The sequence below is a fragment of the Toxorhynchites rutilus genome, chromosome 3 (genome assembly GCF_029784135.1).
Source record: "Toxorhynchites rutilus septentrionalis strain SRP chromosome 3, ASM2978413v1, whole genome shotgun sequence".
Taxonomy (NCBI): domain Eukaryota; kingdom Metazoa; phylum Arthropoda; class Insecta; order Diptera; family Culicidae; genus Toxorhynchites; species Toxorhynchites rutilus.
The window spans coordinates 5636288-5661929 of NC_073746.1; the positions used below are offsets into that span (position 1 = coordinate 5636288).

The 25642-nt window shown below is 36.0% G+C and overlaps 2 protein-coding genes across 3 annotated transcripts in view; one reads left to right on the forward strand and one right to left on the reverse strand.

The window, feature by feature from the left end:
• The window catches only part of LOC129779317 (uncharacterized), a 161535-nt gene extending 145947 nt beyond the window's left edge, over positions 1-15588 (reverse strand). Inside the window, exon 1 of one of the 2 annotated variants that reach the window (XM_055786723.1) lies at positions 15506-15588. The gene's annotated coding sequence lies outside the window, so the exon portion shown is untranslated. The remainder of the gene's footprint in view (positions 1-15505) is intronic. The other variant, XM_055786725.1, reaches the window with a different exon arrangement.
• A 2081-nt stretch (positions 15589-17669) lies between these two features.
• Positions 17670-19674, forward strand: LOC129776355 (fork head domain transcription factor slp2-like). The gene has a single exon (XM_055781946.1). It carries the CDS (start codon positions 18006-18008, stop codon positions 19161-19163), a length of 1158 nt encoding a protein of 385 aa, XP_055637921.1. The 5' UTR covers positions 17670-18005; the 3' UTR covers positions 19164-19674.
• Positions 19675-25642: the final 5968 nt, after the last annotated feature.

Consider the following 25642-nt stretch of genomic DNA (forward strand, 5'->3'; position numbering starts at 1 on the left):
TCGTGAGGGAAATTCGTAAAAAAAAATCCAGGATAACTCTCGAACTGTTTTGAATGTTTCTAGAAACAATTTGAATAAGTAGCTCCCGGTTGTCATAGTAATTTTTTACCATACATCTACAACCACAATGCATAGCTCGTTGTTAGAAAAACTCTACATGTTTCTACCCACAAAAAACGCTCATGAAACACTGCGCGAAACTGTTTCAGTATGCTAAGAAATCAATCTTTCAGTAAGCACTTCGTAAGACAGGTGCAATAAATAGATCTTAACTTCTAGCCTTGTAAAGTTAACATTCACCATTCTAGCACTACCACAAAAGCATGATTATGGGCCAATTCTACTACCAGAGTGAATTAAAATATTCATCTGTACCATCGTCAAGCCAACGTATAGTCGGATTCCGCGCAGGCAGTTAAAGGAGTTAAAGGATACAAAACAAACTACAAACTACAAAAGTTGGACCGTTTTATGGACATATTGGCTTGAACTGACTTTGTTTGAAACTGCCCCTAATCTGAATTTGAATGAGGAAAAATAGTAGATGATTTCGCTACATGATATTATCGCTTTCTAAGGATTTTCGGCAAATACCTGTTATCGGATGTTTCCACATGATAGATTCGATACTAATTTCATCTAAAAATTGTATTCGGACTAGCGGCCCAATTCTATGTTTTAATAAGTTTACCACAAAATCATTGGAAAAGCTTTGCTGTTGCACTCAAACAGACTCTCGCAATTTTTTTTCTTTTCTTTTATTCAATGTTTCTTTTTTAGTCCAAACTTCAACTCTTTCTCTGCGATCAATTACTGCTATTTCAATTTTGGCTTTGACTTTCAATTCTCTAGTCTTCATTTCCTACTAACTACTCTATACTTTGTTCTCTCTTCTCTCAACTATCTGCTCTTTATTTTGAACTCTCTACTCTTCACTCTTTGCTTTCTACTCTCTACTCTCTACTCTCCTTTTTCTCCCCTCTCTAATCTCTATTCCCTCTACTATCTACTCTCTCTACTCTCTGCTTTCTCTAGTGTCTCTACTCTCTACTCCCTCTACTCTCTACTCTCTCTATTATTTACTCTCTACTCTCTAATCTCTCTACTCTATCTACTCTCTTTACTCTCTACTCTCTCTATTCTCCCTACTCTCTACTCTCAACTCTCTCTACTCTCTACTCTCTACTCTCTCTACACTCTACTCTCTCTACTCTCTGCTTTCTCTAGTCTCTCTACTCTCTACTCTCTACTCTCTCTACTCTCTCTATTATCTACTTTCTACTCTCTACTCTCTTTACTCCATCTACTCTCAACTCTCTCTATTCTCCCTACTCTTTACTCTCTTTCGGATAACAGCAATTCCAAATGAAATCGACAAATGACAAAACATGAGTATTTTTGATTCGAATGAAAGTGTGTATTCCGTTTGGGTTGGAGGAAATATGAGTTTTCCACAGCAATTGAGAATTTTTTTGGCTCAAGAGTAACTTTTGAAAAGGGCGTATCGATTTGAGTAAGAGAAATCTTTGATAATTTATATCTCAAAAACTATGAGTCGTATCGAAATAGTGTCTTAGAAAGAGTTATAGAGTATTGATGGTTGAATACGAAAAAAATTTACACTGAAAAAAAATTAGTACTCTTTTTTTTATATACCAAATAAAAATTCAATGCAATATCCAGAATACATATTTTTTATTTTTTTTATTTTTTCATACAAAATAGAAGTCATGCAGAAAATTTAAAAAATGGGCCCAAGATGGTAGAACTATTTTTGACGAAATTTGTGGAACATCAAATTTTTAGGAATTCTCGAGACTTCGAATTTTTATGTGTTAACAATCATTTTTAGCCACAAATTATGAATCCTGATGTTTTTTTAAATTAAAAAAGGTTATTATCAATCTCCTTCTAAATGTATCCATTCTCGAAATATTTAAAAAAATATTTCTAATTTATTGTCTTTTTTATAGTAAATAATCCCTTTTAATATGTTTGTCGTGTTATACCGTCATGTTCATGAAATTTTATGAATTTGCTTATAATTTTCAACAACTTTTCAGATTTCTCTTACTCAAATCGATACGCCCTTTTCAAAAGTTACGCTTGAGTCAAAAAATTCCCAATTGCTGTGGAAAACTCATATTTCCTCCAACCCAAACGGAATACACACTTTCATTGGAATCAAAAATAAAAGTTTTTAGAATCTGCATTTTTAGGACGATTTCATTTGGAATTGCTGATAACTATTGAATAACTTAATGAAGCCGAAAGGTTAAAAAAATAAACTTGATAATTCTCATATTCTACTGATAATGAAAACACATCTTCTCTAACCAAATTTAACTTTAATGAATGAATCTCACACGAAAAATGAAGAATGAATGAATGAAAATCATAGTTTAACTCATAACACGGTTTAACATTTACTCATTTTTTTATTCAGTATCATACGCAGCATTACCCTCACAGATAATATAAAATTGCCAGTAGAATCGCAATATCGAAGTTAAATAACAACTGATTTTTTAAAAGGGCATATTCCAAATTATTGATCTTTATTTCAAGAAATCGTAACGTACCTGATTGAAATATGGCGTTTGGCAAAGATGTTAGAAACTCAATAAACTGTTGAGAAAAAATTACCTTTTGAATATACTGTTAAAAAATCTTGCTTAAAAAATGAATTGAATATAAAAAATATATATCTCAAACACCATATTTTGATCAGACCTTCTTCTTCTTCTTCTTCTTCAATGGCACTAACGTTCCTAGAGGAACTTCGCCGTCTCAACGAAGTATTACTTGCGTCATTTTTTATTAGTACTTAGTTGAGATTTCTATGCCAAATAACACGCCTTGAATGCATTCTGAGTGGCAAGCTCTAGAATACGCGTGATCACAGTGCAAGTCGGAGGAAATTTCATTGACGAAAAATTCCCCCGACCAGAACGGGAATCGAACCCGATCACCCGGCATGTTAGTTATGACGCTAACCACTCGGCCACGGGATCAGACCTATGGAATTCTATTTACGATTTTTTGGAAAAAAAACACCCTTTCAAAAAATCCGTCGTAATTAACATTGTTTTTTTTTTTTGACAATGAAAATCGTTATTTTAAGTTGCAGAAAAACTTTTTGTACAAGGTTTAAAAAAATCGGAGAGGGTCGTGTCAAAATCGGTTGTGTTACGGTTGATTTGTCATGGAATTGCTCTATAGCATCTTATAGTATTAGTTGTCAGTAACATCAACCTAAAATCAACATGTAAGCACTGTGTGGAAACAACCCATGACAGGTATTCGCATATAATCCCCCAAAAGCGATAATTATTGCCATGCAGAAACACCAATTACTAAATTCGCTCTATTCCGACACAAATTAGGGGCAGTTCCCAACAAAGTCAGCACAAGCCAATGTATCCCCAACATGGTCCAAATATTGGAGGTTGGATCGACCTTAGTACCTTATGGCCTCGTTTTGCTGCCTGCGCGGATTCAAACTAAACATTGACATGTGACATTGGTACGAGCGGATATTTTATTGCGCTCGGGTAGTAGAGCTGTTTCATAATTATGCTTTTGTGGCATCGACAGAATGGAAAATGTTAACTTTTAAAGTCAGTGAAGGAAATGAGACTATAAATCCATTTATTGATCCTTGCTTATGAAGCGTATGCTATTACTAATTTTGCAATATAATGACTTTTGTTGTTTGATACATGTAGAACTTTTCGACAATTGCTGCTTTGACTTCCATATAACATTGGCATGACTGGAAGCATTTGAATGAGTTCGACAATAGTTCATGAAAAAAATATCTATTAATTTTCATCCCTACTTGATTAAAGATGATGCTGCATATCCGTATTGCACCTTGATTATTCGAAGAGAACCCTTTCTGATATGATAATTGAACGATAAGTACTGTACAGTAGTTTCGAATTTTTGCATGAGAAGCATTTCTGCATGCAGCTCTTCAGACCATTAGAAATGAGTTGGCATATTACGACACGATTAGATCAGTCAGAGGGTTCGAAAAGGTATGGAAGTAGCAAGAATTTTCACGTTTCTAGTTCAAAGAAAGTAGCCGAAGTAACGAGCGAGTGCATCATGGGATAAGCAGCTATCCAGAAGCCATAATTAGACTGTAAGTAGAGCAATTATCTCCGGGACTGCAGTAGCAGAAAGATAATTGTCTAATTATCTATGTAATTTGAACGATATGCAGAGGAATTAAGGTTCAGGACAGTGAATACGCAGGTAACCAAAAAGTATTAAAATCAGTTTGTGATCAGCTACATAAAAACCGCTTTTGGAAAACTTTACGGCTACTCTATTGCAAACTCTATAAATGCATAAATGCATATGAGCAATCAAAATACTGATTTCTGACAAGTTTTTGTACGCTTATTTACAGCAGATATTCATTTTGAATGAAAGTAAGTAATGACAATAAGAATCCGAAATGCAAATCAGCTACAAGTACCCCTTATCTGCATATGGTTATGTCTGATGATTACCTGGATAGTTTAGAACCTATACACTACTACGTACTATTGTTTACTAACTGTTAGACACATACTTCCTGTATTCGGACAATCTAACACGGAAGTATATCAAATGGGTTTATGGATTAGTTGTACTTAATAAAAAAACGATTTCAAGAACGATTCCTCAAATAATTGCTCTACAAATTAAGTGAACGAATATCAATTCGTTGACAGTAAACTCTTTCGGCCGTTGGAAATCCAGCACATTATTTGTAAAATATAGCCTCAAATGCTGAAGGTGGGGGAAAAAAGAATGATACATTTTACCAATGTTCAAACAATAGTATCTTCTTAAGACTGGAAACATACTTATTTAGAAGCAAACCGTTTGCATTTGATGGGAAGTTTATATCGTTTTATTTGACTTTTCCTGACCTTGGTAGTCTCTTCTAAAAATTCTTAATTGTGTGCTATTAATTTCACGTAGAACTTCAACATTCAAATCGTAAGAAATAGGCTGTGGAGTAGTGCCCTTCCGTACTACATTCGATATAACCCCAGCGCTCCCAGTATCTAGGAACTAATAATGCATATCCCCCAATGGTCTTTGATTATAAATATCTCATGAGTTAATGATTGCAGCATTGAAACGATGCATATAATCTCTAGGTGCTTATTCAACACGAACACAGCTTTTAAGAAAGCACTAAAAATCCTGATGTTTCTGGGCTAATTTTTTGAGTGTTTGTGTTACGGATCCACTCAATTACGGATCGTCCGATTTGAGCTGCTTTTATATTATTGTGTTCGACTACTCGATGAAAACTGGAAATGTTGATGTAAATTAGGAACAATCGGAAAATTAACTACCAATATGTTTTCTCTCAAAACGTAACAGAGAAATTCCATGCCAAATCAACAGAAAAACGTTTCATAGTTTTTCAGAGAAAACATGAAAATGTTGTTGTTAGAAAAACTCTTTCCCGGTAGCGGAGTCCTTCTTACGATGTATAGATATCTTGTTGGTAATTTTATGGCCATTCTTATATTTTTTTCGGAATTGAAGAAGGGTTATTAGGAAAAATAAAAATAGATTTTTTCAACTTTTCAACTTTCAACTTTTTTTTTAATTTGATATTTTTAATGAAAACGTAAGCCATTTCTTACATTTAATTCCCTGGCTATAATGAAGTAAGTCTCATAGATTTTCAGTAAATTTTTTTTAACTTTCAGTTTTTTAAGCTTTTTCGAAAAATTTGAACCCAAAATAATAAGACCTGATTTTTTTTATTAAATAATGATAGTAAACTATTTAAGTTCATTAAAAATATCAAATAAATTTAAAAAATATTTTGAAAAGTTGAACTCATTTTTCAACAAGAACAACACAAAAATTATATGAACAGTCCATACAATTACCAACGAGTAATTCATGCATCGGAAGAAGGGCACTGCCACAGGGAAGAGTTTTCCCAACAACAACTTTTCCATGTTTTCTTGGACAAAAGATTGCTAATATTTAACTCGTAACATTTTTGTGTAAATTATTGCGACTGACATGTTCTGTAAACGTCGATAACATGTCAACCGCGAGAATTTACACACAAAAATGTTACGAGTAAAACATATATTTTTTTTTTTCAGGAGTTTCCACACAGAATATTCCAGAATTATATAAGCTAGGAAATTCACGTCTTCGTCAAAAGTTCATATTTTAATAAGATTGAAAACTTTGTCGCTACCTTGACTTTAACTAAAATAAAGATTAGTTGTGATTTTTTCAGAGAAAACATGAAAGTTGTTCTTAGAAAAAACGTTTTCCCTGTAAAAGTTCCCATCTTCCGATATGTAGATGGCTTACTGGTAATTGTATTGGCTATTCAAATATTTTTCTTAAGAATTTTTAAAAAACAAGTTATTCAAAAAAATGAATTTGGATTTTGAAATTTTTTTTCAGAGTTATTTTTTTTCTGGGACAAACATAAAACAAAGTTTTTGACGAAACTTGAAAGAGCATAATTCATTCTATGTGATGTGTGATTTTCAAAACTATGTTATTTTTTATGTTTGAGTAAATTAAAAATGATATCATGAGTTTTTGGGTGAAAAATCATAAATAACTGAATTGAGTAGGATTAAGATATTAACAAGTTCTACATCGCAAAATGTTGGTCTTTATTGACTTTAAAAGTCGTACGAAGACAATTTTGATGTATAATTTGAAATATAAAAGTAAGAGCAATAAAACCCGTTTTTTCCATAGTTACCGTAATGCAACTTAGGAAAAAGCGCTAAATCGATTATATTAGAAGATAGACAAAAGCTTTGTTCTATTAAGTTGATTAAAATAATTGGGGCTATAACATTGTCGAACTATGTTTATCTCTATTCTATCAAGATAAGAAAGTTAGATTTTTGAATTCACCTGAAATTTTGGTAACCCTAATTTTGACAACATTGGAAAAAGCGCTCCATCAAATGTAATGACTTTTTTTCTCTATTAAAGAGATTTTCAGCCGAAGGCTGGTAATGACTTTGTCAAAGACAGTTTTTTGTCTAGAGAACAAATATCTTCCACAAAGTTGTAGTTAACGCTTTCTATCTATCTGTGAGGATATTGTAAATTATTTACATTAAAACACCAGTTTTGAGCAGTAAGTTCGATGGGCTTCCTAGTTTATAAAATGATAAATAATAAATATATATAAAAAAATATACTCTCACATATAAAAAATCGGTAACTTTGAAAACGGCTCTGCGTGTTGGCTACGACGCTATAATAATTCTCTATCCCCTTGACAAACTATGAAAGCCGAACATATTTTGTGCTTTAATCCTTTACGGTCAGAATGAATTTCCCTTCAAAAAGATCCTCTTACCATTCCACGCTAATAATATGTGGTTTATATCGAGTACCGGTTTTTTTATATCCATAGAAACTGCGTATTAATTCGTGAACAAGTTCACTAGACATTAACATTCGTCTAGAAAAAGTCCTCAGCCAAAACCCTCCAAACAAATTTCCTAACATAATTCCACCTAGTCGTTGTCAAATGCAGCACCCTACTAATATAATCTGCAATCCTTTACATAAAATGAGAGGAACAGATCGAAAAGATACAGTAAAAGTATTTTAATAATTTTAGTAATTAATGTCTACTAAAATACTTTTACTGTATCTTTTCGATCTATTCCTCTCATTATATTAAAAGGATTGCAGATTATATTAGTAGGGTGCTGCATTTGACAACGACTAGGTGGAACTATGTTAGAAAATTTGTCTGGAGGGTTTTGACTGATAATTAACCCTTTGAGGTCGTATGTCTGCTCTCAGCCACCACAGCAAGGAATCATGCTAAATACTTTATCTAACCATATGTAACAGTTTACACTTTTTCTAAAAGAATTTTAATGTCTAGTAAAAGTCTAGAATTTTAGTGGCTAAATCATGTGCACCAGAGCTTAGCTAGATCATCTATCACTTCGAGTATATAAAACAAATTTGTTTTGAGTTTCTAACCTACTGCTTCACTATTAAGCGACATTACAGGCGGTCACTGTAATTTCAGAATAAATGTTGGGTCGATTGAATATTAGTAATATTAACAATTTTCTTGAAATTTTGCTTTCAATTTAATATGAAATCATGACACGAGTGTCCCCAGTCTACAGTGTAAATAACTCAGCGTATAGATTGAGTGCAAATATATAGAATATTCGATCAAGCATACAGTGGTTTGTATGGAGTAGTACATATATACAGTGTGTCAATTGATTTTCGTGCTGTTAGTGGTAAAGATTTTTATACAGATTAATAAAATCTTTGTTGATTCAATTATTCTAAGTAGTTTCCTCTAGCTTCAATACATTTTTTACGTAAATTTAATGGCGAATGAAATGCTCTAGCATATTTTAAAGAAAGAGGGGCAGAAACTACAGGGTGGGCCATTTAAAGTGGAAGGATTTGTTTTTGCAATAGCAAAGTAAAGAAGTGGAATTTAAAAAAAAAAAATTTTGAAATTCATTTATTTTGGTCCAAGGAGATTTGTTCTAACTACTTTTTGATTATGATATCTCGTAAATGACCGCCTTTGGCGTTGACCGCAAAATGTGCCCTTTTTTCGGCATTTTCCATCACTTTGCCCAATGTTTCGGCCGATATGGCAGCAATTTCTTGTCGGATATTGTCTTTCAGCGCAGCCAGGGTCCTTGGTTTACCAGTGTATACCTTGGATTTTAAATATCCCCATAAAAAAAAGTCAGGAGGCGTCAAATCAGGTGAACTCGGTGGCCAGTCATAATCGCCGTTTTTCGATAATTATCTTCCGGGGAACATTTCGCGCAATAATTTGGTCGTGGCAGCCGCTGTATGGCATGTAGCGCCGTCCTGTTGGAACCAGTAATTGTCCAATTCATTTTCACGAACAAATGGCAACAAAAAATCGGTTATCATTGTCCGATAACGCTCCCCATTCACGGTTACCGTTGCTCCATTTTCGTTTTCAAAGAAGTACGGGCCGATGACTTTATCGGCATAAATTCCACACCACACAGTAACTTTTTGGTCGTAAAGAGGATGCGTTTCGATGAATTGAGGGTTTTCAGTAGCATAAAATCGACAATTTTGTTTATTCACTCCTCCATTCAAGTTGAAATGCGCCTCATCAGACATTATGATTTTTTTGCCAAAAGCCACGTTCATTTTTGGCCATTTCGATGGTCCATTTCGCAAAATCAAGTCGACGTGGTAAGTCAGATGGGTTAAGTTGTTGAGCCATTTGAATTTTATACGGAAACATTTTCAAATCAACACGAATTATGCGTCGGAGAGTGGTTCGAGCGATGCCTAACTCTTGCGAACGATGGCGACCTGATGTCGATGGAGTCTCTGCAACACTGGCTCGAACGGCATCAATATTCTCGTCGAAACGACTTGGTCGTTGTCTGGACAGATGACTGGCATTACCAACACTACTAGACGATATAAATTTGGCATATAATCGACGTATAGTGTTGTCTCCAGGCGATGTTTTCACTTTATTTTTATTTTTCCACGCACGTTTAGTTAACACAATTGAGAAGTTATTTTGAATGTACAGCTGAACAATTTCAGCGCGTTGTTTAGGTGTTTATTGTTCCATGGTTAAAATTGTACTGAAATGACGCTTGAAACGCGGTATGACATTTGTTAATCTGACATCTCTGTCAAAAGTTATGGGGTTGCCAGATGCTTCCACTTTAAATGGCCCACCCTGTATTCTTTCAGTTTTGCCTTATTTTATGGAAAAAGAGAAAAACTTCAATGTGCCAAATCAGGCAGATAGATTATTCAGGACATAGGAGCGATTTCGAGTAATCGATGCATGCACTATGACTTCAGATTCGGCGCATTATCGTATAGGAAACATTCTTGAATATGTTAATAGGATCGAATTTAGCGGATCCAGAATCATTAAATGCTCCGAAATTGAGATAATGAATTAATCCGGCACATGATATTACGGTTTTGTCTCAAATTCCGAACACTTAAGCTTCTTTGGCCATTAAACAGTGTCTCATTACTCATTGCATTACATTACATTACTCAGGTACCATTTTCGCGAAATTTATGTGCTTTTTGGAGCCTTTTCATTCATTTGTCCATCATTAAATTGGTTTACAAATACATATTCATTGTGAAAAACTAAAAATATGTTTGATTACTTTTGTCTCAAATTCCGAACAGCAAAAATTCAATTCAATTTAATAGCTTATTTAACTCATAACTTTTGAGCTACTAGACACATTCAGATGATCGATACATGAAATCAAAGCCAATTATTCTTTCGAAAAATATTATACTCCCAAAAATTTGGATTTTTTGCTTCGAAACTTCATTCAAATTTCGTATTTGCTAACGCAAACATTTTATCATTGGTTTTTACAGTCACTTTTTAGCAAATGCTTGGTATTACAATTCGTAGGCAGTGTCGATACCTGTAAATGATTTAAAAATGAAGCCTATGCCACAAAGAATGTCAGGGCTTTTATTATGCAATTATTTATAACATGAAAGTTCAGCAAATTCACATTTAAAATTGAAGTGTTCGGAATTTGAGATAAAATGGTATGTTTCGCGATAAATTTAATACTGATCTTTGGTCCACGTTAAGATTGTGACATGAAACAAAACACCTATTTCCGGGAAACACTAACATGTTTGGAAAGCAAAACAAACTTCATATCGCTTTCAAACGCTCAACCCAATTCGTTAACATAATAAACTTTTCGATTCTAGGAAATGAGCGTCAATACTGGCAATTATAGCAGTCGGACATTGTGTCGTAGATGAGCAGCTTGACGACCGAATTTATATTTTCAAGATCAACAGGAGTTGTGTCTTGTCTTGCGTAGCATCTGAATGAACATATTATCAAGCTGAACTCATCTCATAAAGAGCCCACATTTACGAGAATAAACCTCAAGATGTTTAATTTACTATCGATATTAATACAGACGTTTCGTTTATCTAGAAATAGTTCGCACATGATGCGGAAAAGTATATTTATCGAATGATATGATTGCCATGATTTTATGACTTCATCAATCCGTAGTATAGGGTATGCTCGAAAATATTCGAAACAACATCATTCAAGTTGAGTGAGAAAAAAAATTACCATGGCCTCAGATCCAAAACCCAATCGGTGATCAAATACCGTTTTGTCTCAAATTCCGAACAGTTAAGCTTTGATGGCATTTAAACAGTGTCTCATTACTCAAAATGGTACTTCTTCGCGAAATTCATTTGATTTCTGGATACAATAGAACCTTTTTTTTTTTTTTTTTCATTTGACTACAAAAAAATTGATTTACAAATATGTTTTCATGGTGAAACACTGAGAATTACGCTAATCACATTTGTCTCAAATTCCGAACACCATTTTTGTCACTGTCTCATATTCCGAACACTTTTGTCTCTCGGGAGGCGATCTGGCGTAGTGGTAACATCCATACCTCTCACGCAGAGATCACGAGTTCAATTCTCACTCCCGACATTCTTCCAAAAATGGAAGTAAAAGTGACGAACCAGCCGAAATGTGCTGAAAATCACTAAAATAGAGAAAAAAAAAAAAAAAAAAACTTTTGTCTCAAATTCCGAACAGCAAAAATGCATTTTTTTCAAAAAAATCATAACTTTTAAACTACTGGACCGATTCATATGATCGATATATCACATTAAAGTCAACTAGCTACCCTTAGAAAAATCCTCGGTCGAAAACTACTAAATACATTCGGTAATGCAAAATTAGTAGAATGTACAAATTTTTTGTACATATTGTCAACAAACCCGCATCCCTACCAGAGTTTAGTATATTTTACTCGATAACATTAGTAAGCTTGGATATTGTCATATCTGAAAATTGGTGAGAAAAGCGCGTATTAACCGTTTTCATTGTTCCCATAAGGCAATACAAAGGTATAATAAGGATATAATTCTGATACGTGCATTTTCGGCGAGAAAATGTAGCCGATATTGGGCTTCCGAATCATGGTTCTGCTTGACATATGTGTTTATTAGTACGGTCGAAAATGACTATAGATTGGTAGTATTTACCAAAAAATTCGTTATATTTACTAATTATTTCTCTCAGTGTAGTCTTTTTTGGAAAAAGTGCGAAGTTATTTAACTGATAGGCAACAATATGTAGCAGTAAATAATGCCAAAAGCACATTGTGTTCTATAAATATTGGGGTACCTCAAGGCAGCAATATTGGACCTCTGTTATTTTTGTTGTATGTGAACGATATTGGCAATCTACCTTTAAAAGGAACTGCAAAACTGTTTGCTGATGATACAGCTCTATTTTACCCAAGTCCCGACTCGGGAACTATAGTGTCACATATCGAGTATGATCTGGTTCTTCTTGGGGATTACTTTCAGTCCAATCTACTGTCACTCAACCTGACGAAGACTAAATACATGTTCTTCCATTCTCCTAGGAAGAAAATAACGATAGGTGCAGATCCATATATTTTAAATGTACTTATTAAAAAGGTGCATAGCTTCAAATACCTGGGTGTCATTTTAGACTAAACCTTGTCGTGGAGCTTCCATGTAAATTTCGTCGTAAAAAAACTCGCATCCCTTTGTGGTATCTTGAAGAGAGTATCACCTTTCCTGCCTCACAAAGCTCTGATTAACTTCTATTTTGCATGCATCCATTCTCAACTCCAATACGGGCTACTGGTTTGGGGCTATGCATGCAAAACAAGACTTAAAAAAATACAAACATTGCAGAACAGGTGTCTTAAAATAATTTATAGGCTACCGAGTTTGTACTCAACTCTAGACCTGTATCAAAATGAGACTCACAGTATCTTGCCTCTTATTGGATTGCGGGAACTTCAGTCTTTGAAACTTATACATAACATATTACACAATAACAACATACACCATAACATGACAATCCCCACCGCGAGTCATCATTACGTTACACGACAAGCACAACACTTATTACGAACTCGAGCAACATCTAGCATTGGTCAACAGCGTTTTCTTTTTAATGGACCGTCGCTATTCAACAGTTTACCTTCGCATATCAGGTCGATAACCAGTATAGACTTGTTCAGGGCAAAACTGCGATTGCTCCTGAAGACGAAAATTAACTCTTTTTTAATATAGATATTTCAATTTTTTATGTAGACAGACTGACAGACAGACATAATTGTAGACATAAAAAAAATTAAAAGAATATCACTTCACTGGGATCCAACAGGTACTAATTGTTATGTATTGTACTCTTACCTCTAAGTGTTGTAGCGTCCTGTGAAAAAAAAAAAAATGGATTGCTTTGGTAATAATTGATTGTATTTGTTTCTTTTAGTTGACAAGGTTTCGGGACCAAGGGCGCTATATCGGTATCGATACCTGTAAATGACATAAAAATGAAGTCTATAACCTAAAGAATGTCAGGGTTTTGAATATTAAATTATTCATAACATTGAAGTTCATGTAAATTCACATTTAAAAATGAAGTGTTCGCAATTTGAATCATGCGTAGAAACTTCATTCATATTCCGAACACTAATTTTAATGAAGATTTATGTATAAAATATAATTTTATTTCATCCATTTATTATAAACTCTTACCGTTTCTAGCACTTAACATGAAAACAACAAACAAAATAGTTGAAAAAACTACAAAAACTGAAAAATTACGGAGCTTGTTTTTTACGAAATTTTATTGCCAACATTTTATCGTTGCTTTTGATTGTCACTTTTTTGCAAATGCTTGATATTATTAATTATAGGCTGCATCGATACCCGTAAATGGTGTTAAAATGAAGCCTATAACCTAAAGAATGTTAAGGCTTTCATTATTCAATCATTTATAACATTGAAGTTCAGTAATTTTATATTTGAAATTAAGTGTTCGGAATTTGAATCATGCGTCGAAACTAGATTCAAAAAATATCATTGTTTTCATCCATTTATTGTAGATTCTTACCTTTTCTAGCACTTAACATGAAAAAAGACAAACGAAATAGTTGAAATAGTTGAATTAAAAATTAACGATGTTTGTTTTTTACGGAATTTGTTAACGCTAACAGTTTATCTTTGGTTTTGACTGTCACTTTTTTGCAAATGTTTGATATTATAAATTATAGGCTGTATCGATACCTGTGAATGATGTTAAAATCTAGCTAATACCCCAAAGAATGTGTGGGCCTTTATTATTCAATCATTTATAACATTGAAGTATAGTAAACTTACATTTAAAAACGAAGTATTCGAAATTTGAGACTGTTCGGAATATGAGAAAAAACGGTACACAGATTATATCAGGTGCACTCTGAACTGCAAAGGATGAAATGGAACCACTAGGACCTACACTGGAAGTAAATCTGATTAACCATCACACCGAGAAAGCTGTCATCAAGCCAACGCAGTCACCTCTAACTCTCGGTAAATGACTTTTGACTTTAACCATAAATTGTTGAACGCCATCAACCAGCCAAATGGCCAAAATTGTAAACGCTGCTCTGCGACAACTAAGACGTTAAGGCACAAGTTCAGCTATTGTCCTCGAGTAGCTGCAGCATGGATATGCAGTAGAACCCCAATTATCCGCGGAATTGTCGGACAAGGTCACCGCAAATAACTGAAATCGCATTTCAGCATGAAAACTATGTTTTATCGATACATAAATCATAACACTAATTCCAGGAAGGTCTATAGATTTACTATGGAACTCGCTGTCGCGAATAAACCACACCCCGGATCATCTGCTCGCGGATAATCGGATTTCTACTGTATATGCAACAAAGGTTTACTACGACGCCACGGAAATGTATTGAGCAATATTGCATCGACGAAGAGAACCGAAGTGAAAAGTGAAGAGTGAAATTGAATTCGTTTTAAGTTGTAATGAATGCTGATATGTGATGAATACTACAAATATTTCAAAAATAGTTGAAAAAATTATCGGAAAATCGTAGAGCTTGATGATGTATATTGTTGAATTCAATATACTATCAGGATCTACCAATTTCAGATTATCACGGCTATTAAAATTTTATAATTTTAAGCACAAAAAAAAATCAACAACAAACAAAATAATAGAGAAACTCCTTCCAACTTCTAATATAAAAACTGCTATTACGCTACTATACATTAGTAAAGTAGTATTTATCCAAATTACTTTTATACTTACGTAGTTCATAGAAGGTGTTCGAGCTATAATTTATTATTTTGTTTTATTTCAAAAACATATACCATTCGAATTGAATCAAAATTAGCACCGATTTGAAATACTAAGCATTCAGAAGAATAAAATCGACTCTCTAGAGGCAAGAAACGTAAAAATTTCTTTCACCATCGAAGTGTGAAATTCCATTATTAGTACTGATCCAGGCAAAGTAGTTCAGTTCTGAACCAGGTAACATTAGGAACAGGAGAGCTAAGTATCATCGCTCATCGACAAAATCGAAGATGATCAACGTTACCTGTCGCACGATCGTGATCTACTTACCCCCGACACTATCCTGAATGAACACCGTCCAACTGGATCCTCTTAGTGCTTGGATCAGGTAGTGAAAATGCATCATGAATGAGTTTTTAGTGGTGACCGGAATAAATCGCCACAGTAAACAACTGCAACAGAAACAACCGCTTAGAAAAAGTGTAGTAGGCTAGAAATATTTGGCGCGGGAAAAACATCATGTGCCTCACATTTCTATTATAAATTTATTCTCTTGTTCTCGTTTTTCGAAATTTATTCTGAGGACAATGTAATGGGGACGAAGTCCCCATTTGGCGAGGATAAGGAATCGAGGCGGCCCATGCCGCCAAGATGACGCAATCCGAGTCCACCGCCGACCCGCCGTCGGAAGCGGCGGTGTCTCGCACGCAAACCTGGGATCCACTGATTGCCCGGTTAGTTTGAAACATAGGATACGATCCTTTAGCAATGTCCGACCGAGCTCTAGCGAGCGTCGGACGGTATACGTCTGCCCGGGGCGTTACGTTTGCCTGGGGCGATACGTTTGCCCGGTTAATTCTTGTTTTGAAATACAATACCGCGCCACAATATTTATAGCCTACTACACATTTTATAAGCGGTGGTTTCTGTTGCAGTCGTTTTCTGTGGCGATTTATTCCGGGAACCGTTTTTAGTACTGACATTACTCACTACCACAGGTGTCAACAAGTTCTCTAACCCTTCTACACACTTGTATAGCAAATGCGGTTCATCATAGGTAGCATCTGAATGAAATACTAAGAATTGTGATGTCATGAGACTAAGTATTCTATGCGTATAATTTAACACATTCAAAATCAGGGTATTTTTTCCGTTTCGCTTCAACACATCTACTAAGATGCTGGCGATTGTTGAATTAAATTTGATAGTATCATGAAAAAATGTACATTTTTTTCAGAAATGTGAATTTTTGTTGAAAAATTTAAACTAAATTTTTCTCATCCTAGTGAAAAACACGCAGCGATTGAAGCAAAATCAATCAATTATGGCGTTGAATGCAGCTACTATTTTGCCCGCAATCATCTCTTCCAAATGATGTGAATCGTGCTCAGAAAATGGTTTTCCACCACCGAACCCTCAGAGTCAATTCTGCGTAGCAAACAAAGCCAAATTTAGCATAACCTCAAAACCATTTATTACAACACTATTAATCACCAAACATAATGACACCCAGCAGTCATAATTCCCGGTGAAGATTGCAGCTGTCGCCTGGCAGCGAGGATCCGCACCCGGGGACGCAAAGAGCTGCTACTGCACCACCTTTTTTAATTCGTTGAATAAACACGTTTCGTGAAATCACTTTTTTCCCCCGGAATCCAACATCTCACTCTCGTTGAGCTCGATGCTTTCAAAGAGGGGCGCGCGCGGGCTAGATTACAGAATTCTAGCCACAGCAGCAGGGCTGCTGCGCAGCGAGAACTGTAATTTAATCGAAATTTATTTACAAAATATTTATTTCCGTTCGTTCATTTTGATACGGCACCCAAGCAACAAACGAAAAAAAAACTCGTTGCCTCGAGACTCAAACTGCAGCGAATCCAGCGAGACACCAATACTATAGACGGATTCGCCATTCTGTGGAACCGCTGATTTCGTCGAAACCACGAACACCAACACCAACGCGCCAGCGATCGGGCAGGAAAAAAGTTTCATTTATTTATTTATATTAAAATTTCTTGTTTGAATCAAAACGTGTAAACAAGTTGTACATCTTAACCCCCGACGTTTACAAACTGTTCGACGCTTATTTTCCCAACACCCAGTGAAAATCCGGCCCGAATCGAGCGCCCGAAGAGGCGTGGTTTGTACTAAAACGTTGGTAACCAACACATCGCTGCTGCGTGTCTGCGCAAGAGAGACTGCGAGTTCATCACACACACAGCACATATCAATGGGTTCGTTTGCTCACTCTCCAAAAGTCACTCGGCTGCTCTCCATTCATGAACGAGAAGAGCTTAGTGGCTTTGGTGTATGTGTGTGTGCACAGGCAAATGCCGAAGAGGGAACAGGGAAAATACGCCCGATGATTGGTTGCCGGTTAGGGGTGTATACTGCTGTTGGCTTTAGTGATTTGCTTTTCTCACTGACCTTTGTCGACTTGGTGAATGGCACTATAAATAACTTCGGGAGGGGGAGTGTAAAACCAGTCACGAACCAAGCATCATTCGAGCAACATCGTTTCAGTTTTATGCGAGAGTTTTAATCATTCGATCGTTGTTGTTTCAATGAAAAAAGCATAGAATAGTTTTTGACAATTTTATACATAAAACACGGTTTCGGATATACCGGTTCATTCGGAGAATATTCGTGCAAGTGAAAGCAAAAGGATTTATGCGAGCAAGCAGCGAAAAAAACGAACATTCAAAGTTGGATGAAAGTGCAGAGCAGTGCAGAACGTTCAACTGGTGTGTTGTGAGCTAAGCAAGTGGTTTTAAGACACAAAATCGAAGCAAACAAAAAAAACTGTATCAAATACTGAGTGAAGTGAACTATGGTAAACATTGATCCGGCAATAATGAATGCACAGACAGTATTCGGTGTGGCCCGAGCGCCAATGAAAACAAATTTCTCCATCAACTCGATCCTGCCCGAGACAGTGATGCAGTCGTCTCCTGCACAAACGCCGTCGCCTTCGCCACATTCGTGCCATTCACCGATCGGATCGGAGGAACAAGATCAGGATCTCACCGATACCGAGTCCGATTTGGATGTTACTGGAACTCCTCCGCCAATGGATGCAAACAAGAAATCAGATGAAGCTGAGGATGGTTCCTCGAGCCCGAAAGAGGGCGAGAAGAAGGGCAACGAAAAGCCACCTTACAGCTACAATGCGCTGATTATGATGGCCATCCGTCAAAGCGCTGAAAAGCGTCTGACACTTAACGGAATCTATGAGTATATTATGCGAAATTTCCCCTACTATCGTGATAACAAGCAAGGCTGGCAAAACTCGATTCGCCACAATCTCAGCCTGAACAAGTGCTTTGTGAAAGTGCCTCGCCACTACGACGATCCCGGCAAGGGCAACTACTGGATGCTGGACCCATCTGCCGAGGATGTTTTCATCGGAGGATCAACTGGAAAACTTCGCCGTCGTTCAACCGCCGCATCCCGCAGTCGGCTGGCTGCCTTCAAGCGTACACTGGCGGGACCCATGTTCCACACCTTGGGCTATCCTCAGTTCAACCAGTTTATGTATCCATCCCCAAGCCACGCACAAACCGCCCTGCTGGCCCAGATGTACTCCCGGTATTCGCCATACGCTCCAAGCCTAGCGCCTAAGCCACCACTACCGCTTCCTCTGCCGCTGCCCGTTGGTGCCCATGGCTTCGGAATGGATAGACTTCTGGCCGCCGGAGTAACTCATCAGATGGCACCCCAACAAATGGCTCCTCTGCAGCAAGCGCAAGCGGAACTGTACCAAAGACTTCACTATCAGCAACTCATCCAGCATCATGCTGCCCAAGCGCAAGCCCATGCTGCCCACATGCAGCAACTTAGTCCCAACGGTGATCACCATCAGCAGCAGCACTCACCCACCATGCCAAACCCGCAGCTACAGATCTCCACCGGTATCCCACCCCAGCAAGGATCCCCAACAGGACACAACCTGTTCAAACCCATCACCGTTGTATCGCGGCAAAGCTGAGGATCATCACCTAGTGCTACCATCACTACTACCGCAAGCGAGGATACCTTCTAGTGCAAATATTTATTTAATAGTTAAATTCGAAGAAAATACTTAGTTCTGCTGCAGGCAAATATAAAGATGGCACCCGGATGCCACCAGTGATATGTAGAGGCGAGGGAAAAAAATGTTTCAATTGTAAATATAGTTTTCGAGATCTCTTCCGGTCTCGGAATGTGCTCTTAAGCGACTTAATTAGTCTCACGAATTATGTTTTTTTCCATGAAAAACAATTGTTGAGTGACTGTGACTTTTATCTTATTGATTGTTAACACGAACTGGTTCGGCGCTGCGAGCGCAGCGCTGAAACGCAAACCAAAACGCAAATTGTACATAATTGTAAATTCCAATTGAAAACGAGAAGTATTAGCAATTTTTTATATAGCAGCAAGTAGGTCGAACAATTATATAAATTATATTTTCTCCCCGAAAACAAAGCAACAATATAAAACAAAATCAATGCAAACATAAAGCAAGTCTGTTTCACTTTATCATCAGTCCCTTCCGTCCGCTGTCGCATCTCATCGCTGGAAAAAACCTCCGCCCCCACAAAATTTGGTAAGTCGATTTCTCCCGGTTTTTTTTTTCGCTTGAATGGTTTCACTCCCCCGCAAGGGAAAAAAAAACATAAACTTTGGTAATGCAACCGGTGGTTGGTTGACTGGTCGGGAACGTCATTTTCCGCCAAATTACGCACCGCTCCGCATCTGTTATCTGCTCGAGTGGTAATCAGATTTTACTGCCGCTTCAGCAGCGAACAAATGGGGGTGAATACGGATCGTGGGAAAATCGCTCCCCTCGACCTTGTGGAACCTCGGTATCGGTTTTCCCCAACACCATTTCGGGGTTTCGGAAATGCGCGCGGGGCAAACAAAACAATATGGACCGATGGAGTGTTGTGTGTGGGTTTTGGAAGTGTGTTTTGGAAGTGGGGGAAGTTTGGGACATGGGATGGGGCGAGGATTTTTGCTCAAAGGACGCAATCAAGACACAAGATGTGGGGGAACGATAGAGAGAGAGAGAGACTGAGTGCACAGAGACCGGATGGTGAAAAATGACGCGTTTTATTTTGACAGCAAGCATTCGCGTTAATTATGTTTTAATGTAGTGCCGTTTTGTTGGCAGGAAATGTAAATCTGGAAACAAAAGGGTTTTGTTTGCTGTTATTCAATTAATGTTGTCGTTTGTTTTTTGCGTCTGTTCCTTGGGGAGTATGGCGATTGCTGGGGCCTTCGGTGAATTATGTTATGTTTTATTTGCGGTGATATTCTGTAAACGTTTTTAATTAACGAGTTTGCTATCTAATCTATTTATTTATTTATTTATTTATTGTCGTCAACCAAAATTGTAGACCGATGCATTACTAATACTTCTTAAAACTACTTACTTAAAACTAAAGAGAGCTCTCTGGATAATTTATCCCTTTAATTTAGAAAAGGATTTTAACAAGTTACGTAATCAAAAAAATTTTTTTTTTTATTTATTTAATTATTTCGTCAAACCAGCATAGACTAAATATTTTACCCAGATATTACAGTGAAATTTAACTTATTCTAAGCAGATAGTCTTTAAGTATTGACCTTGACATGGTTACATCAATTATTTCACTGTGTTCATTACAGAGGCTCATCATACGATTAACAGGACTATATTTGGCATAATTCGTTCTTCGGTAATCTATGCAGAAAATGTTAGGGTTTCTCAAGTGTCTAATCGGTGCGTAAAAATTTAGGTTTCCTAATCCTTCTTCTGAGTCCACTCGTTGTGATATGATATCAATAATAAATAAAACCATGGCAGAGTTCCGACGTTCTTTTAGGCTTTTAATATTGATTAGTATACAGCGTGCTTCATATGGAGGGAGATGATATGAAGACCAGCCTAGTTTACGAAGTGCAAATAATAAAAATTGTTTTTGTACAGATTCATTCCTGTCTTCGTGTGAAGTTATATGGGAGGACCATTCAATACAACATTATTCGAGAATTGATCTGACATATGTAGTATACAATGTCTTTCTTGTGTACGGATCGTGGAAATAGCAACTAAAGCTTTTGATGAAGCTCAACATATTATTTGCTCTATGGATGATTGTATTATAATGATCAACGAAGGTTAGTTTCGAATCTAAGACCACGCCTCAGTCTCCTACTCGTTGACATCTATTGATGGGTTGATTTCCCAGCTTAACACCATTGTTCAAGTGTGTTCTTCTTCTTGTAAAAGTCATCAAAGTGCATTTCCTAACATTGAGCTGTCATAAACTCTTAGTGCACCATTTATAAAATATGTCAACTTCATTTTTGAATGTTTGAGAGTCTTCTTCATTCCTTATTTCCATATACAGCTTCATATCATCTGCGTGGATAAGTACCTTAACACTGTTAAGAAAAACGCAAACGTCATTAACAAATAAAATGAACAAAAGCGGCCCCAAATGAGAGCCTTGAGGAACTCCGGATGTAACAAATATTGGTTTTGAAATTCTATCTTACCATTTGCGTGCGGTCAGTCAAATATGATTCTAGCCATTCCAATAGCTTGACTTCTATCCCTATGTTTTGAAGTTTGAGAAGGAGTAAGGGTATATCAACACGATCGACAGCCTTGCCAAAGTCAGTGTATAGAGCATCAACTTGATTACCATCATCCATTGCATTCAAAGTGAATGTGACAAATTCCAGCAAATTTGTTGTCGTTGATCGTCCTTTGAAAAAAAAACCGTGTTGCTTATTCGTAATTCGTGTCTTTAGTTGTTGAAAAAGTTTTTGGTTTATTGTGGCTTCAAAGAGTTTTGGAATGCAAGAAATAATTGCTACTCCACGATATTTTTCATACATCGGATCTATTACCGGATTTGAATATTGGTACAAGAAAAGAGTTTTCCATATTTTTGGAAACCTTTCTGATTCCAATGACGTATTGAAAAGCCATAAAAGTGGAATAGTTAATTCAGATGCCAAATTTTTTATAAAAACCGGTGGAATCCCGCCAGGACCTGGCCCTTTCGAGACATCAAGCTTATTTAATGCGTCAAAAATTTCAATGTAAGTTAGTTTTCTGACTCCAACTTCACATGGAAATTCTGGAAGAAATGCAAAGAAGTCACGAGGAAGGAACACGTTTAGGTTTATGCTCCATAATCCGTAATAAGAAAAAATGTCTCAATTGATCATCATTGAATATTTCGTTATGATTTGTTAATAAAGTTAATTAAAAGTAAAGTAAAATGTGATTGTAGCCAAGCTAAACAACGAAATGCAAACTTTTTTATTTCTATGACACATAACTTGAAAATATACCATAATAATTCAGTTCAACTATTTCTGTAATAACTTTTATAACTTTCATTGCATATATTTGTTTTTTGTATAACATTTTATTTGCTAATACGCACCATATTCTAATATATTTGTTCTTGAGTATTGACCAAAACCACCCAAAATGTTCCTATATAAAGCCTTTTCGTATCTTTTATATATTTCCTCATGAAAAGGCCGAACGGATTGAGATCCGGTGCTGATGCAGGCCACTCTCCGTTAGTAATAAAATCGGGCAAGTTTTCTGCACACCATGCCTGTGTCTCAGAATGTGGGACAGAATTCTGCGAGAAGCGATATGGCTGATCTTCGTACATGATGCATGAGCAAAGCATGAGCAAGTAAATGTTTGTTCAAGCTTTGTTGAATGAGATATCCTGTGTTGATTTTTACGTTAGGTTCAGAACAGGAGTTTCGACACGTTCCAAAAGAGTTCTACGCGTTCTTCGTACGGACAATCTTTCTTCAGCCTCCATTGTGTCGTTCTCTGACAGTATCAGACCTTTTCAGAACCTTTTCACTGTTAAGAAGTTCAAGCGCCGACCAATTCCAAACTATCAAGACACACTTAACAATGTTACACAGTTTGGATTCGCGTATTTATTCGAGCGATAAACTGTCAAAAGGATTTTGTATTGTTTTAATTTTAGATGACTGATGGTTTAAAAAATATAAATTGTCTCCAGGATTCAAAATTGTTTCGTGTTTTGAGCCTGCCATCCTTTTTTTAAACTAACTCACTATATTCATATTCCTGTGTTGTTGATAACATCAACTCCCAATGCTTTGATCAGGTTTTTTAGCGGGACATCCTCTATCGAGACCGCAAAATATAATGGCAAAATATAAGCTGTATTTGATTCAGATAGGTAAATCCGCAAACCATTCATATTTGTAAGAGAATATTTAGACAACTCTGCTTTGAACATTGCATGTACCGCCGTTCTACGCATAGTTGTCACATGTTACGTTTGACAATTTCATTTTTCTACATAAAACGATGCTTTTATGCCTAATTTTCCAGAAAACAACATCAAGCTCAATTATCCCATGTTGATATTCTAAGCATAACTGTCCCACCATGTATTTTTGAACCGTAATCAAGCTTGATTGATTGAAGTGAGGGGAGCTATTCGTAGAATAGAATGGCAGTGTATAGGTCGTAAATAATATCGTCTACTGTGGAAAATTGATTTTCAAAAACAACTATTGTCTAAAATGAGTTGTTTGGAAAGTATTATTTTTTTTTGCGGAATCAGTTTTTAGTTTGTTCTTAGCTTGCCTCAATTAATACACAATTAAAATATCAATCATACCACATTTAGTTACGAATACTGTTCTTGTGCCTAACTGATAGATTTTGTCGGTAGTCATGAGTGCGTCACCCATTATAAACTTTTTTAACCATTAAGGTCTCGACTAAATGCTCTGAAAGCGCAGGAAATACGCACATACCTTACACTAGATTGCTCAAGAAAGTAATTTTGTGTGCTTTTAAATTTCAATTAGAGAACTATTTCTATAATGACATTTGTTTTTTAGAATGTTGTGACTTTTTGTGCAACATATAAATGCGTTTCTTGATAATTACAGCTACCTCCCCCTCTTTCATTTCCGGTACATATACATACAGCCATTCCATGCCAAACCGATAAAGTGGTTCTCAGATTTTCGTGAAAAGTGGTAATTTTGTTCTGTATCGCAAAATATAGACCCTTATTTTTTTGTTTCATTAGGGTGACCATTTCCATTTTAGGGCGGCCCAAAAAAAAACAACTTTTTCCCCTTTTTTCCAAAAAAAAACAAATTTTCAAAAATTCATAACTTTTGAACTACTACACCAATTTTGATAATAGACATATAAAATTAAAGGCAATGAATCTTCTGCTCAAAAATGTCACATTAGCAAAAACATTGGATTTTCTGAATTTCTCATAATTATCGATTATATCTGTATTTCATGGTTTTCATTGTCTCGGGATAAGGGCGCTATATTTTTTTATATTTTTTCATGAAGCTGAGGATTTTTTAAACAACGTACCAAAAATCAACGAGGTTTTGCATTGAAATGCCAGTTTTCATTATTTTTTTTATTTTTCAATTACCGTCACATAATAACATACAAGTATACACTAAATTGTGGATTTTATTTATTTATTTATTGTCGTCAATCTATTGTGGAACGGTACATTCTTAATACTACTTAAAACTACTCACTTAAAACTAAAGAGAGCTGGCTGAAAAATTTATCCGTTTAATTCAAAAGAGAATTTTAGCAAGTTACAAAATGAAAAAAAAAATGTTTATTTATTTCGTCAAACCAGCGTAAACTAAATATGCTGCCCAAATATTACAATGAAATTTAACAATATCTTATTCTATTCAGATATTGACCTTGACATGATAACATCAATTATTTAACTGTGTTCGTTACAGAGGTTCATCATACGATTAATTTGCGCATATACGATTACGATTAATTTGCGCATATATATACATATACTATGTCTTTAGACCCATAAACTCAGGAAATGTATGTGAAATATAACTGAGTGATTTCAAAATCTAACAAACATAAATGAAGATTATTCCGATATAGAATCAGATGCAACAAATTGTGAACCACCATCTGAAGATGAAGCGGATTATATTCAAAGTGAAACATCTGACACTGAAGACAGCGATGAATAGTCGATCACCAATGATGAACATTAAAGTGTCATTAATATGCTCAAGAGAAGATGTAGGATGTTAAGTAGTTCAGACTCTGATGAAGAAACATATGAAAACACCTTTCAGGGGACCGCAACTGCTACCGATGGTATTGCGTGGTACAAAATTTGACGAAGGTAGTATTCTTGGGAGGCTACTTTCGAGGGTGTGGAAGAGTCGTCAGGCTACGCAAGAAAGAACCTTATATTAGATAATCTTTTCAGTGTAATCTCGTTGCTATCAGATAACCAAAAGTGCACAGAAGAAGAAGGCTGCTAAATTTTGAGAAACGAGTGGACAACAGTAAAACCGGAAATACGTGCATATATTGGGGTTTAATATGCTCGTGGAACTTACAACGCAGTGGAAAAAAAACAACTGGTTTATTTATACTCATCAAAGTAGGGT

Bases quoted from the DNA above. Each gene is read 5' to 3' on its own strand.
- LOC129776355 (XM_055781946.1), top strand. From the start codon at position 18,006: ATGGTAAACATTGATCCGGCAATAATGAATGCACAGACAGTATTCGGT.